The following is a 12,496-nucleotide window of genomic DNA, read 5'->3' as shown; positions in this document are numbered from 1 at the left end:
TAAAGCCCAGTTTTTTTCTTAATAGTCTTTAAGCCTCTTATACTAAAACCTTCAAATTTTTAGCCTCTTTTCAAAAGGAACATTTAGGATTACCCAAGTGAAAGCAAAAAAGTCTACCTTAAGTTTTACTTGATAGTCTTTTGTATGTCAACAATTCTACTGTTACTTTCCACATGAAACCTTGTTCTGTTCTCAAAAGTTGAACAAGAGGCACCTCAAGAGGTCTTCAGTTCCAAGACATAATGCAGGAGTCTCCCAATGCTTCTCAATAAAGTATCAGTGTCTTCATCAAATCACCAAGTCACAGTATCAACTTCATACCCCAATTAAATTCTAATTAATTATATGTTTATGATCAGTTTTTTCTTTTTCCCTGAGCTTAAAAAGATAATCGAAGAGAAATTCTGAAATACATGGCTTAAAGGATAAAACTAATTTTCCAGTACCACCGTGTGACAAATCAGCCCAATGTAATATTTATTTTCACAGAAAATGATGCTGTGCATCACCCTGCTAGAAGAGGAATACCCAGTTAAAGCATTCACACTGGCTTTGCTAAGCAACTGAGGTGCCCACATACTACTTGGCTGGAATGTTGTCTCAGTGCACACAAAAGCTGTTTGAAGAGAAACTGCCAGGAAAAAAAAAGGAAAGATGGTGCAGTTCCTTTAAGACTAAGGAGTTTTCTTGTAAACACAAGTCCCACCTGCACATCCCATTCAAGTATTGCAGCAGTTTGGGTTTTGCTCCCCAAGTTCAATTCTGAGCAAACACAGTAAGAATAGCCAGCTACAGCAGTAAGATAGCAAAGTTCTGGAACTGTATCTGGATTTGTCTAGAATCAAGTACCTTGGAAGGAAATTTTACCATTTCCTTTTGGGTTTTTGTTTGTTTGCTTCAAGATATATATATATATATATATATATATATACACACACACACATATATATATTTATATTAAGATCTTAAAAGCTGATTTGTTTCCTCAAAATTCCTACTAAGTAAATACAATGCACATAACTACAGAAACTTGATGAGGCCAGCTTAAGTAACATGGATCGTTTTTATTCCATATAATAAATGCTATGTTTAATGTGTATCATCAGACCATAATCAGGATTTCATCATACCATTTCAAATGGTCAAGTAAGTTCTGTTGCATAGCCAAGTTACTACAGTGACAAAAAGGAAGACTATTCTCTATTTTAGTGTAAAAAAACAGTAAGTATAATTTTACTGAACTGAAATCAGTGCTACTTGAGCCACGAACAAAAATATTTTACTAATTTAAAGTTGACCTACTACCACCTGAGTTGCTCTCTAGATGCTACCAATGCCACATACAACATCAGTGAAGAAGTCTGTCATAGCAGGACATACACCTATCTCTCTCATATATATTTTTATTATGCTGTCACCAACACAGTATTCGTCTGACAATACAGAATGTAACAAAAGCAGCTTATTCACTTTACCTGCATCTAAAAACCTAATTCACCCTACACTGGCAAGTGTACATAGAAATATGTATTTTTTATGTACAATGTATGAAATAGAAGATGATTTTTTAAAATAAAATTAAATATGTTCACCTTATTAATCAAACATTTTGGCTTATATCAGGCAAAGTAAAATGAGATCAGAATATTAGCTCAACAGCCAAAGAGCTACTAGCAAAGAAAAACTGAATAAGTGTAGACAGGCATCTAATCTACATACTAATGCTTTCTGGAACTTCATGTTAAATTATTCCAGGGAATACACTTGGCAGGAGGCTTAGCAGTCCAATTCTAAAATGGATCAAGAATATCAGAATATATTTGAAGAGTGACTTTGCAGGTTTCAGCCCATGTATTCAATACAGTATGTCATCAAGTGACATGATCTTTTGTACTACTTGAATTTTAGGAATGTAAAAACAGAACTAGTAGTCTGTGAGTAAAGGAATGAATCCAAGATTTAATGTCTTTTAAATTGTCCAACACTGCAGGAAAATAGGCAGGAAATTCTGCAAAGAAGACAAAAACACCACACAATTACCCAAATCATGTTCTACGTGTAAAGGTATGTGGATTGTCATTGTGAAGTTCTGGAAGAACACCTCAGAATGAATCTGCATTTAGAAAATGGAAATTACTCGAAGTTGAATTATCATCTCCATTTTTGTCTGTTCCAGGCAGCAAGGTATTAGTACATATCAAACGCTAATTTTCAAACAGTACTGGAGTCTTACTAATGCTTAAATATTTCACTATCTCCCTTGATGCCCATCTAGCAGGACAACCTTCTAAAGAAACTGAAGTGGAAACTTATAGAATTATTGCTCTGTTTTCAAAAAGGCATTTACATTTATGGAAGCACCAGGATTAAGAAGCATATATATTTTATTTCTAAGTTTAGTGATGTGAAGTAACGTTCATTTAATATTACAGCAACATCTATCTTTCAATAAGCAGAGCAGTAAAACAAGTTAAAAAGTGAAAACACGTTTTCCATTACCAATTCCTGAATTCTGAAATGCTGGTATAACATGTACTCATTTTAAAAAATGTCTCAATCCCTTATTATTTCTCCCAGGAAAAGAAGTTATGCCAACCTAAGTGTCACAGCATTAACAAAAAGATTAACTTAACATTCTTTCACTTAAATACTCATAAAGGATATTGAAAGGCTCTACCACCATTTTAAATTAATTTAAAGTATTTTTTTGTATCTTAGAAGAATGTATTCCACATTTATTTTTAAGAAAACACGAAGTGAACCATTTTAAATGTACAAATGAGATTGAGTGCTTGCAATCTGCTGTTGAGAGGACAGCTGAAAATAGGAAGGAAAAAAAATTATCACAGTGGATCAGGTTGCTCTGCCACAAACTGAAACTTTTTTTTTCCAGATCAGAAGAGAACATGAAAAAACAAATTACTCCCTACTACATTATTTATTACTACCTGAAACCCTGCATCAGATACACTTGGATCTGAGTGTTGCTGAAGTCAAATTCCATTTCCAAATCCCATTTAGGAGGATTGTCTTAAACAATGAGGAATACCAAGTTAGAAGAATACTTAAGAGGGAAAAGGGAAAGGATCACAGATAAAAGCTCAGCTAAAACACCAGTTCTTAGAAAGGAAGATAACATATCATTCAAATATCTGCATTAAGTTTGTGGTAATAAGCAGAAAACACGAGACACCTCAGTCTACCATCTCCAACTGGTATTAACACCCAACTGTCACCAAGTCTCCACTTGTCTACCCATGAATATATGGGCCTTCTTAACACATACAAAAAACCCCTGAAAGTTTGACTTCTATTCCCCTCAATTTCATTATCAGAATGATGTAATTTCTCCCCAAATTATCATTTCCTATTGTTTTAATTTGGAATAAAATTAGCACAATTGCTTACATCTTCCACCCATTCGTCTAAATACCTTTTGTCAAAATGTATTATAGGCATATAGAGATTGTCACCTTTATAGGACAGAAATCTAATATTTTTAAATGTATTTCTACCAAAAAATTGTAATACCGTTTCTCTATTTTAAGTAGAAAGTGACATAACTGTTATTAATGGTATTCTTTCCAACTACTGAAGAACTTGAAGGAGGAGGGAAAGCAAAGCTTATACAGGCCTCCTTAAAGAATGAGGTTTTTGTCTGATGCCATCTCTTCTTTGAGAGCTCTCCATTTTTTGAGATCCATGTCTATCATATTGAAAATTAAATTTTATTCATTGCTTTCAAGACGATTAATCAATTTTCCTGAAAGGAATGAATAAAATCAATTCAATTGATACCCCAAAAATTCAATTAAATCTTTTCACTCAACATCTGCCAGAAAACATGGACTTCAAACCTGTAAAGATGTCCGGTGTTCTAGGCACAAAAAACATTCTATGGCAATTTCACCTGTAGAGAGTTTACAAAATACTTAGCCTAGTGACTGTAAACTGCTAACTTGGCAGAGGGATGGGGAAGGATGTGCGCTCACACACACTTTAAACCAATCCTAATCAATCTTGGTACACTTCTGCTTTTGTGTCCTTTCTTCGTCTGCCAGGCATCAGTGAGGACAGGAACAATCTCCAGGTGGAGAGGATATGTATCTGATTGTTCTTAACTTCAGCTTAGTTCCGTGTACTCTGGCACCACACAAATGGACTGCTAGCACAGAAGACAACAAGAATAAACTCCCAAGAGTGGAAGAAAGAGACACGACTGCATTCTTCCATGACCATACAACCTTAATTTCACAAACTACTTATGAAACAAAATCCTTTGCTACACGTTGTTGGGGGACAAACCAACAGATTAAGCAGTAAGAACAGCAAACAACTTCTGCCCAAGAACAGTGTTAGTCACATTAGTCCAACCTGGGTGATCTGCTCTGCAACAAAGCTCTACAGATGTTTGCACTTAGCTTAAATGACAACTGATGAATGCTGTCTAGTTACTCCTTAAGGGGAACTGCATAAATCACAATCAAAGGCTACTTAATCTGGGAGTTCTGGATGCTAAAAGTCTTTTCTTTGGTGTACTGACTGCCATCTTCACTCTAGAGCAAATACAGGCTCAAAGACAACAGCAATGGGAGCAAGTAACTCCATGTTAACTGGAGTGCTGCCTTTTCCTACAGCTTTTGCTCACAATAAGGAAAATGCCTTTTCATAGTTCAGCACAATTTTCTTCATAGTGAAGACAGGTTCAGGGACCCCCAAAATAGTACTACACATTCATTAATTAATAGATACTCAGGAAGTCACTGTCACACAGTGGTCGCACATAAAGCAACTGGCTTATCTCAGCCCTAGTTTTCTAAGGGTAACTCAGCAACACTCTCCACCACCCTGCTCTGACATTCTCACAACTGGCTTTCAGAGCTTGCTTACAAACACTTCTTGCTAAACAGGTCATGACTGCTTTACAGTCTGCCAAGGGGAAAAAAAAAAAAAAAAAAAAAAAAAAGAAGATGACAATAGCACTCTCTTTATTGAACTTCTCCCCTGGTTCAAACTAATCTTTAGAAGGAAAATAGATGTCAAGTATTGAATATCAAAGTGGCTTGCTGTCTTTTCCTTACTTGAATTCCCTGAAATATCCCCTCATCTGGTCACCCCATGTTAACAGAAAAAAAAGGAACAAAAATCCCAACTACCCAGATTTATGACTTTCCATCAAAACCTTTTAAAATAATTATTGTAACACATATTAAATCACTACCATTTAGTTTGTGCATAGGGCTAAACAATTTTTCTCAGTTCCCTGGAGTTTCTCAGTTCCCTTTTGAAGTCTTCTAGAGGTCTTTAAAATCCATTCCATACACACATCCAAGCACATATCCAGCGAGTGACAGCAAGCACAGTAACTGGACAACACTAAGTGCTAAGTGGAAAAAGAAAAAAGTAGAATTTTTCACCGAAGAACATCAATTAAAAAGCACAAGCAGCCACAATACCTGACTTCCCAACATTTCTCAACTGTGACCTGAGTCACACTGAAGTCAGGAACAGTTCAAAATCCATGGGTTTTCAGCTTTGTACATTTCAGTAAAACAGCTGAAGGGCCTATTAAGTAGAAATGCAGAGAGTCCAACTGTTGCATTTCACAACAGGTAAAGGACAGAAAGTGGGTTAACTACTTTCAACTAAGTGTGAACTGATAAATAATCTAGCATTTGGATGGCTGCATCACGTTAGGGTGCCAAGTAAACCTCGTCTCCAGATTTTTCTATAAAATGTTATCTTTTTCAATGAGGATACCTCAAACTCCCTTTTATTCTTCAGCCTATTATAAAAGCATACGTTTCTAGGGAAAATGTGTGTACCTGTAGGATTTAAACAAAATATTTGAAACCACTTTGTGACAACAGTATAATTTCCACCTTTCTCAAAGTTAGCACTATTTTTGCAGTTTACTCAATCAGCAAAGCATTCACATGAAGTATTTGATAATGATTGTAAAGCTTAATATCTCAAAACCTTTACATTTTGTTTTAAATGGCTTTTCAACTACAGTGCAGAATTTCTTTGACAACAGACATGCAATGTGTATCACAGCATGCTTCTGCTCTACATGTATATTATACAATACTTGTTTCGGATTACAAAGTGAACTGAATAACCATCGCAAAGTGTTCCAGTGAAGATATGCACATTCATTATTCTGCCTACTAACATTTCTCTTAGACAGCATGCTCATACAATAGTTAGGTTGCTGTGAGTGCATTGATCCAAAAATCCTTCACCAACTTTGAAGATAATACAGGCAACTTAACTGTACTAACACTCACAGTTTATTACAACTTCAGTCTTCTCATTCTAAGACAGCCTTTTTTCCACCATGTGGTCTCATTAGCTTGGAGCCCTTATAAACTAATACAACTGTTCAACAGCCACATACTATCCATGCAGATTTGAGTTCAAGACTTCCATGCTTACAGTTGAGCCACCGTAAAATACAGGAAGTCAAGCATTTAAAAAGTGCAAATAAACAATTTCAAAATAGCATAGATTATCCCAACATGACTTGTAACTGCTTGGTGCAAGTGGTGTTTGCTTTCCTTTCTACATAATTATGCAAGCATGAGGAAGTCAATAACTGCCTCTGATCACTTGTTCAAACAGGAACATCAGGAAAGAATTTAAGAAAATTATTTTTCACAAGGTAAAAACAAGTTATAGGGGAAAACCACCTCTTAAGACTTACCTGTTCTCCTGCCTCCATCACAAAAACTATTCTAACGGTACTCTTCCTTTAGAAATCTCCATTTCTGCTGTAATTCAGAGAGTTAACCAGAAAGTGAAAGGTCACTACATTCCATGACTGGCTTCCAGCCTGCATAAAACCAAAGGGATTTTCAACTGACTTGTGCTCAAAGTTGGAAATTAGTGGCTGAAAAGTTTACTAAATATTTTGTTTTTGTCTTCAGCCATACTGGCAGACAATATGAGCAATGGTCTGGTACACATTAAGGGAAAGCAGCTACAGCATCAGTGTGTACCATTGATCTCTCCGGGTAGCTGGAGAGGTCACTAGACCTCTGAAACAGACTACTGAAACAAAAATGTAAATTCAGGATGAATTAAAACCAAACCAAACCAAAAAAATCTACCATAAACCATAGGCATGGCTTTCTTAATTTGTTAGTGTGGCAACTTTGAGCAAGCACCCAGGAACATTCAGGATTACCAAAGAGAAGTATCAACAACCATTAAATAGTTTATACTTTACAGAATGAAAAACATTAACTTGCAAATAGAATCAAAACATTTAAACAATCATTTCAGATCTCTTAATTCATAGAGCATTGCTCTAGCTTCTGACACATCTACTCTTTTGATCCCCACTCAGCAATGAACTTTTTAGCTACAGAGGTATATCACCTTAATTCACATATTTATGTATCAAACAAATGCCATGGTAAATATTTAAAATCTCATGAGCATTTGCAGAGGTTCTTAGTACAAATCATTGGTGAAACCAAGCTTGTGTTTATTTCTCTCTTTAAAAGCAGACACTTTGCTTTCATTGAGTTTATTTCCTCATTTTGGAGCTAAAAAAAGCACTCTATAAGAATGCTTTTATATATATTGCTACCTACTTTAGTAAGCAGTAATTTGATGGCATGCAATTAGTTTTTAAATCATCAAACAGATTCTACATTCTTCTGACACATACTTAATGCAAAAAAGGTCTTATGCAAAAGGTGCTAAATTAAACAACAAAAAAACTTTACAACATGCAAGCAATCCTAGCCATTATCTACAAAACTATATTAACTAACAGAGGTCAATCAACACAGGAAAAAGCCTGATTTAGTAGAACATCACCATAAAAAGTGTAATTCTGTTAAGACCTAAACACTTCCTGTAAGACACATTTCAAATCTGTTTTTAAGTGGTTTTTGCAGTCCATGGGAAGACTACTTAATAGGCTAAAGTTACTGGTTAGTATGAGGGACTTTATTTCCTTGGATTAAGTTGGGTTATTACCAAAGAGAACAATTATACCAACAGCTTTGGTAATCTCTTAGCAGGCAGCACACCTCTCGTGTCAAAGCGTTGTGAAATGCAGGAACACGAGTGACTTAGTTTTGTGTAAATACAATTGTTGGTGCTGTTCCTAAATATACCTCACTGTGTTTTACAAAGAAAGATCAACATTTTATCCATACCACAAAGGTGGGGAAAGGAGTCAGTAAAGCTAAATGAGCTGTTCAAGTTCACGTAAAGAGACAAAGATACTGACAAGGAATCCAGTTCTAAGGCTCTGTGCACCAGAATCCACAACCCTCTGCACTTGAAAGAATGACCAAGGTATAATAAATCAAAACACAGGCCTCAACTGTGCAGTCAGAAGCAAGTCTGCAGTCAGCAGACTCTAAGCAAGACCAGATCTTAAAGCATTACATCTCCTATATGCTGAAGTGTCCTTGAGGCACACTCTTTGGATAACTTAAAAAATAAATGCACAGAAATATACAGTCATATTTAAACAGTATCTTGATCTAATATAGTCAATGTTACCTTGGAGTGATATAAACAGAAAGCTAGTAATTCTCTTAAGCATCCTCCCTTACTGCTTCTCATTGGACTAGCTTGTATCCTTGTAAGCTTAACTTATAAATAACAAATTTAAGACAGCCCGAAGGGCAGATCCACTGTATCACTTAATAATCTTGGTTAGGCTGTTGAATCTTAGAAATTTCTTTGGAACCGTAATTCTGTTAAAAGTTTCCCTGTAATAACTAAAGCTTCACAGTAATGACTTACAGATTAACCTCCCTTAACATTACAGGGTACAGTAAATAAAGTACTGGAGTTCTCAAGCATATATAAGTTCAGTGCTATACACACACACACAAATTGCAAAAATTACAAACTTAAACTAACCTGAACACCCTGACAGAATTCATCCCAGCATTAAAAATAAGCATGCAAAAGTAGCACAAACCTAACTGAAGAATAAGTAAACTGTGAGGATTTGTTTTTTTTTAAATACAGGTCTATTAACAGCTTTTGTATTTGCTACTCTAAATTTAATCATCTGTTACAGATTCAGTTCAGCCTGAAGTGGATCTGTATCACTATTTCACAGAACACTTTGAGTTCTACTTGTGATCTGACCTCCTCATGCTCCCGACTGCCTATCTACATATTAATATGGCTCTAAAACCACAGTATCTGAACCTAATCTCTATGGTAACTGTAAGATTTGTTTACATTGAAAAAGGATATTAGAAACGTATGTAAATTTAACTGTCATTTAAATAAGTGTTTTTTCCTTCTGGGGAAAAAAGCTCCCTATACTGCCTCCTATTTATCTTGCTTCCATCTCCAGTACCCCCACCAGGCAATGAGCCACATCTGGAAAGCTTCCTATCATACAACTTTAGCAGCCTGTTGTTGTAAATTCATAAATAGCTTACTTTTAATAAGACAGACATCTGCAGCATTTTAGATCTTAGGACTTGCTAAAGAAAAATCAGAGAGGGCAATTAAAACATGATCTTTAAAAAATACTGTCATAAAGTTGACAAAGTAAAAAAAAACCATGCTAAATCTTTGACAGCTACGTGGAAAGACTCCACTACTCAGCAACTCAGATCAATCTAGAAATTAAGAGAATATTTCATTTACAATTTCCAGCAGTGAATATAGTACCAGGTACACATTTTACATAATACTCAATCACAGACAGTAAGCAAAAACTCTGATAGTGGAAGAACCCACATATGGACTGCTCCTTTTTATTAACAAATGCCAAAGAACTGATGCATCACAAGTTTGTAACAATTGCTTTTTGTACAATTTACAGTATTTTGAAATGAGATTTACTGCTACCCAGCAGGACCAGGAGCTGAATTACATGGGGGTAATGGTAACATAAATGGCAGTGTGAGTGAGACATATCAGCAAAACGGTAAAAAAAAGACCCTAACAAAGGCAGTTGTTAAAAACTACTTTTAGGTGCACAGCTCTCAGCCACACATAGAAATCATTCTATTCTACGGAAACAATCTTTCTTCTATAAAACTTGCATAATATACCAAACATAAACAGTCTAGCAAGGTCCAAGACAAGAAAAATGCATGACAGTGAGGCACATGAATACTACACAACACCGAGAGGAAAATTAGAACCTGTTTGAAAATCTTTCCGCACCTTACAGCAATCATTTCACTGCAGAGAATCTCTTACATGCACCCTTCCCGATCACATCAAGATTATTCATTCGACAAAACTCCCATCGACGAACAGAAAGTAAGTAAATCTACCCTCTATTCAAGTAAATAATATTGTAGAGCCAGCATTTCCCCCCACAACGTTACTTTCTCGAGCAGGGTGACTGTGCCCTGCTCCTCCATGAAGCAAGCTCAGCCCAGGCAGCCATGTCCTTATTCTCCTACAAACAATGTTTCTGAAGGAGAACAGCCCCTGCTCGGGGAACTTACAGCTTCCCCCAGCATAACGCGGCGGAGCAAAGCCCGCCCCACGATCAGCAAACGAGCCAAGGCACCGAAACACGGCAGTGGGGGCGAAGCTGCCCGCAGTCTGGATCTGCACCAGCACCGAGCCTCGCACCGAGGTCGGGACAGATGGACTGACAGACAGGACAGCATTTCTCCATGCAACCCTCCCTCATTTCCCCTCCCAGGCACACGAGCAAGTGTTTTACCTTCATGATGAGCTCAGGCTGCGGTAAAAGCCTCGATCGTGGCTGAGCGGCCGAGGCTGGACCTGGAATTTAAAACAAAGCGCTAAGGCACCGCACCAGCCGCTCGCACCGGGCGGGGGGAGGGGAGCCAAGGATCGGGTGGGGGCGCTGGGCTCCTCCCGAAACTCCCCCTTTCCTTCCCCGGACCCCCTCTTCTCCCGCGGCTAACCCCCTTCCCTCTTTCCTCGGCCGCTGTTTCCCCCTCCGGCTCCCACACGCCGCGGCTTCCCCTACACTAGCCGCCGCTGACGCCATTTCTGTCAGAGGAGGAGAAACTTGCCACAACAACAACCCACCCCCGGCTGCCGCGGGAGGGGGGAGGCGCCCCGGCCGCCTCCCCGGGGCGCTGCGCCCCCTCCCCGGGCACCGAGCGGCGGGAGGGCACCCGCGGGGGTCCCAGCGCAGAGAGCACCCCCCCCTCCTCGCTTTACCGCGGGGAGAGAGAGAGAGAGGAGAGAAGAAGGCTCTTCCTCCATTGTACGAGGAAGAGTGCCCGTGTGCGCTGCGAGGGAGCGGGGTGTCGGGAGCAGTCCCCCCCACCCCGACAGACAGACACACACACACACACACACACGCTTTTGTAGGGGCTGCGGCTCCGGATCGCGGCGGCTCCTCCTCCCTCCGTCTCCCCCCCTAAATAAAGGAAAGCGCTGACTCCGCCGCAGGAGTTTCGGCAGCAACAGCCGCAACTCCCCGGCTCGGCGCAGCGGGTCCGGGCGGGGGGAGGGAGGGAGGGAGGGCAGGCAGGAGGCGGCGGAGGAGGGGAAGAAAAGGAAGAAGAAGAAGAAAAGAAGGGAGCGAGGACTGGGAGGGAGGAAGGGAGGGGGGCGGGGAGAAAGGGGCCCGACCTGCTCGGCGGGGACACGGAGCGTGTGCCCGTGTGAGCGTGGAGGAGGGGGCTCCGTCCCTCCCGGCAGAAGGGCTGGAGGAGAAGCCGCCGGTCCCTCCCCCGGGCCCGCCACTGGGTGTTTGGGGTGGGGGGGAAGAAGCATCGGCGAGTCCCGCCGCAGTCTCGCTACCAAGAGAAAAACAAGCGCCCCCCTCCCTCCCTCGCCGCCGCACGCCCGGCCCCGCACCCCCACGGGGCCCCTCGTCGCCTCCCCGCCCGTCGCCGGCGGGGCACGGGGGCTCCTTCTCCGGCTCGGCGCCCTCACCTTTGTTCCGCGCCGACCGCCCGCCCGCTACTCCCCCGGCCCGAGGCGGGGGGCACAGAAGGGAACTGGGCGAAGGCTCCTCTCAGTTCCGGGCACCCCCGGCCCCGCTCGACGCTGCTGCAGCGGCTCCGCTGGCGGCGGCCCCGCACGGCGCGCGGAGGGGCCGATCCGTCCTGCGCGGCCCCGGCGGCGGTGACTGCTCGGCTCGGTCCCCCTCCCCCTCCCGCACCGATGACTGACGGACGGGCGAACGGGAACGGCCACGCCTCCTTCTCCTCCTTCCCCATTGGGCTGTGTCCTGCAGGGCCCACCCACCCTGCGGTCCCATTGGCCTTCGCGTCGGAAATACTGACATCATTCTTCTCCACTTCTATGGAAACTGAGACTCGGCGCCGAGGGTGCCCATGGGGAACGCTGTTCTTGCTTGCTGCTTGCAGCGTTTCCGTCAGGTAGCGCTGCGTAGCTCAGCGGACTACAACTCCCAGACAGCACCGTGTCTGGGGGGCGGGGCCCCCCGGCGAATGCTAATGATCTGGGGGCGGGGCCTGCGCGTGCGCCGGGGGCCCTCGGTGGCGCATTTTCCCCCCAGGAGGGGAAGGTGGCGCCCGGCGGGGCGGAAGGAAGG

The 12,496-nt window shown here is 41.3% G+C and overlaps 1 protein-coding gene across 4 annotated transcripts in view; it reads right to left on the bottom strand.

The window, feature by feature from the left end:
• The window catches only part of ARID4B (AT-rich interaction domain 4B), an 88,209-nt gene extending 75,907 nt beyond the window's left edge, over window positions 1-12,302 (bottom strand). For all 4 annotated transcript variants that reach the window (XM_062490155.1, XM_062490157.1, XM_062490156.1 and 1 more), the window contains exons 1-2: window positions 11,872-12,302; window positions 10,679-10,740 (exon numbers count right to left, since the gene is read on the bottom strand). In XM_062490155.1, the coding sequence (XP_062346139.1) occupies window positions 10,679-10,684 (6 nt within the window). In that variant the 5' untranslated portion in view covers window positions 10,685-10,740; window positions 11,872-12,302. The remainder of the gene's footprint in view (window positions 1-10,678; window positions 10,741-11,871) is intronic.
• Window positions 12,303-12,496: the final 194 nt, after the last annotated feature.

This window comes from Cinclus cinclus, chromosome 3 (genome assembly GCF_963662255.1).
Source record: "Cinclus cinclus chromosome 3, bCinCin1.1, whole genome shotgun sequence".
NCBI lineage: Eukaryota > Metazoa > Chordata > Aves > Passeriformes > Cinclidae > Cinclus > Cinclus cinclus.
The sequence above is the reverse complement of the archived record's forward strand: the minus strand, read 5'-3'. Positions and strand labels throughout refer to the sequence as shown.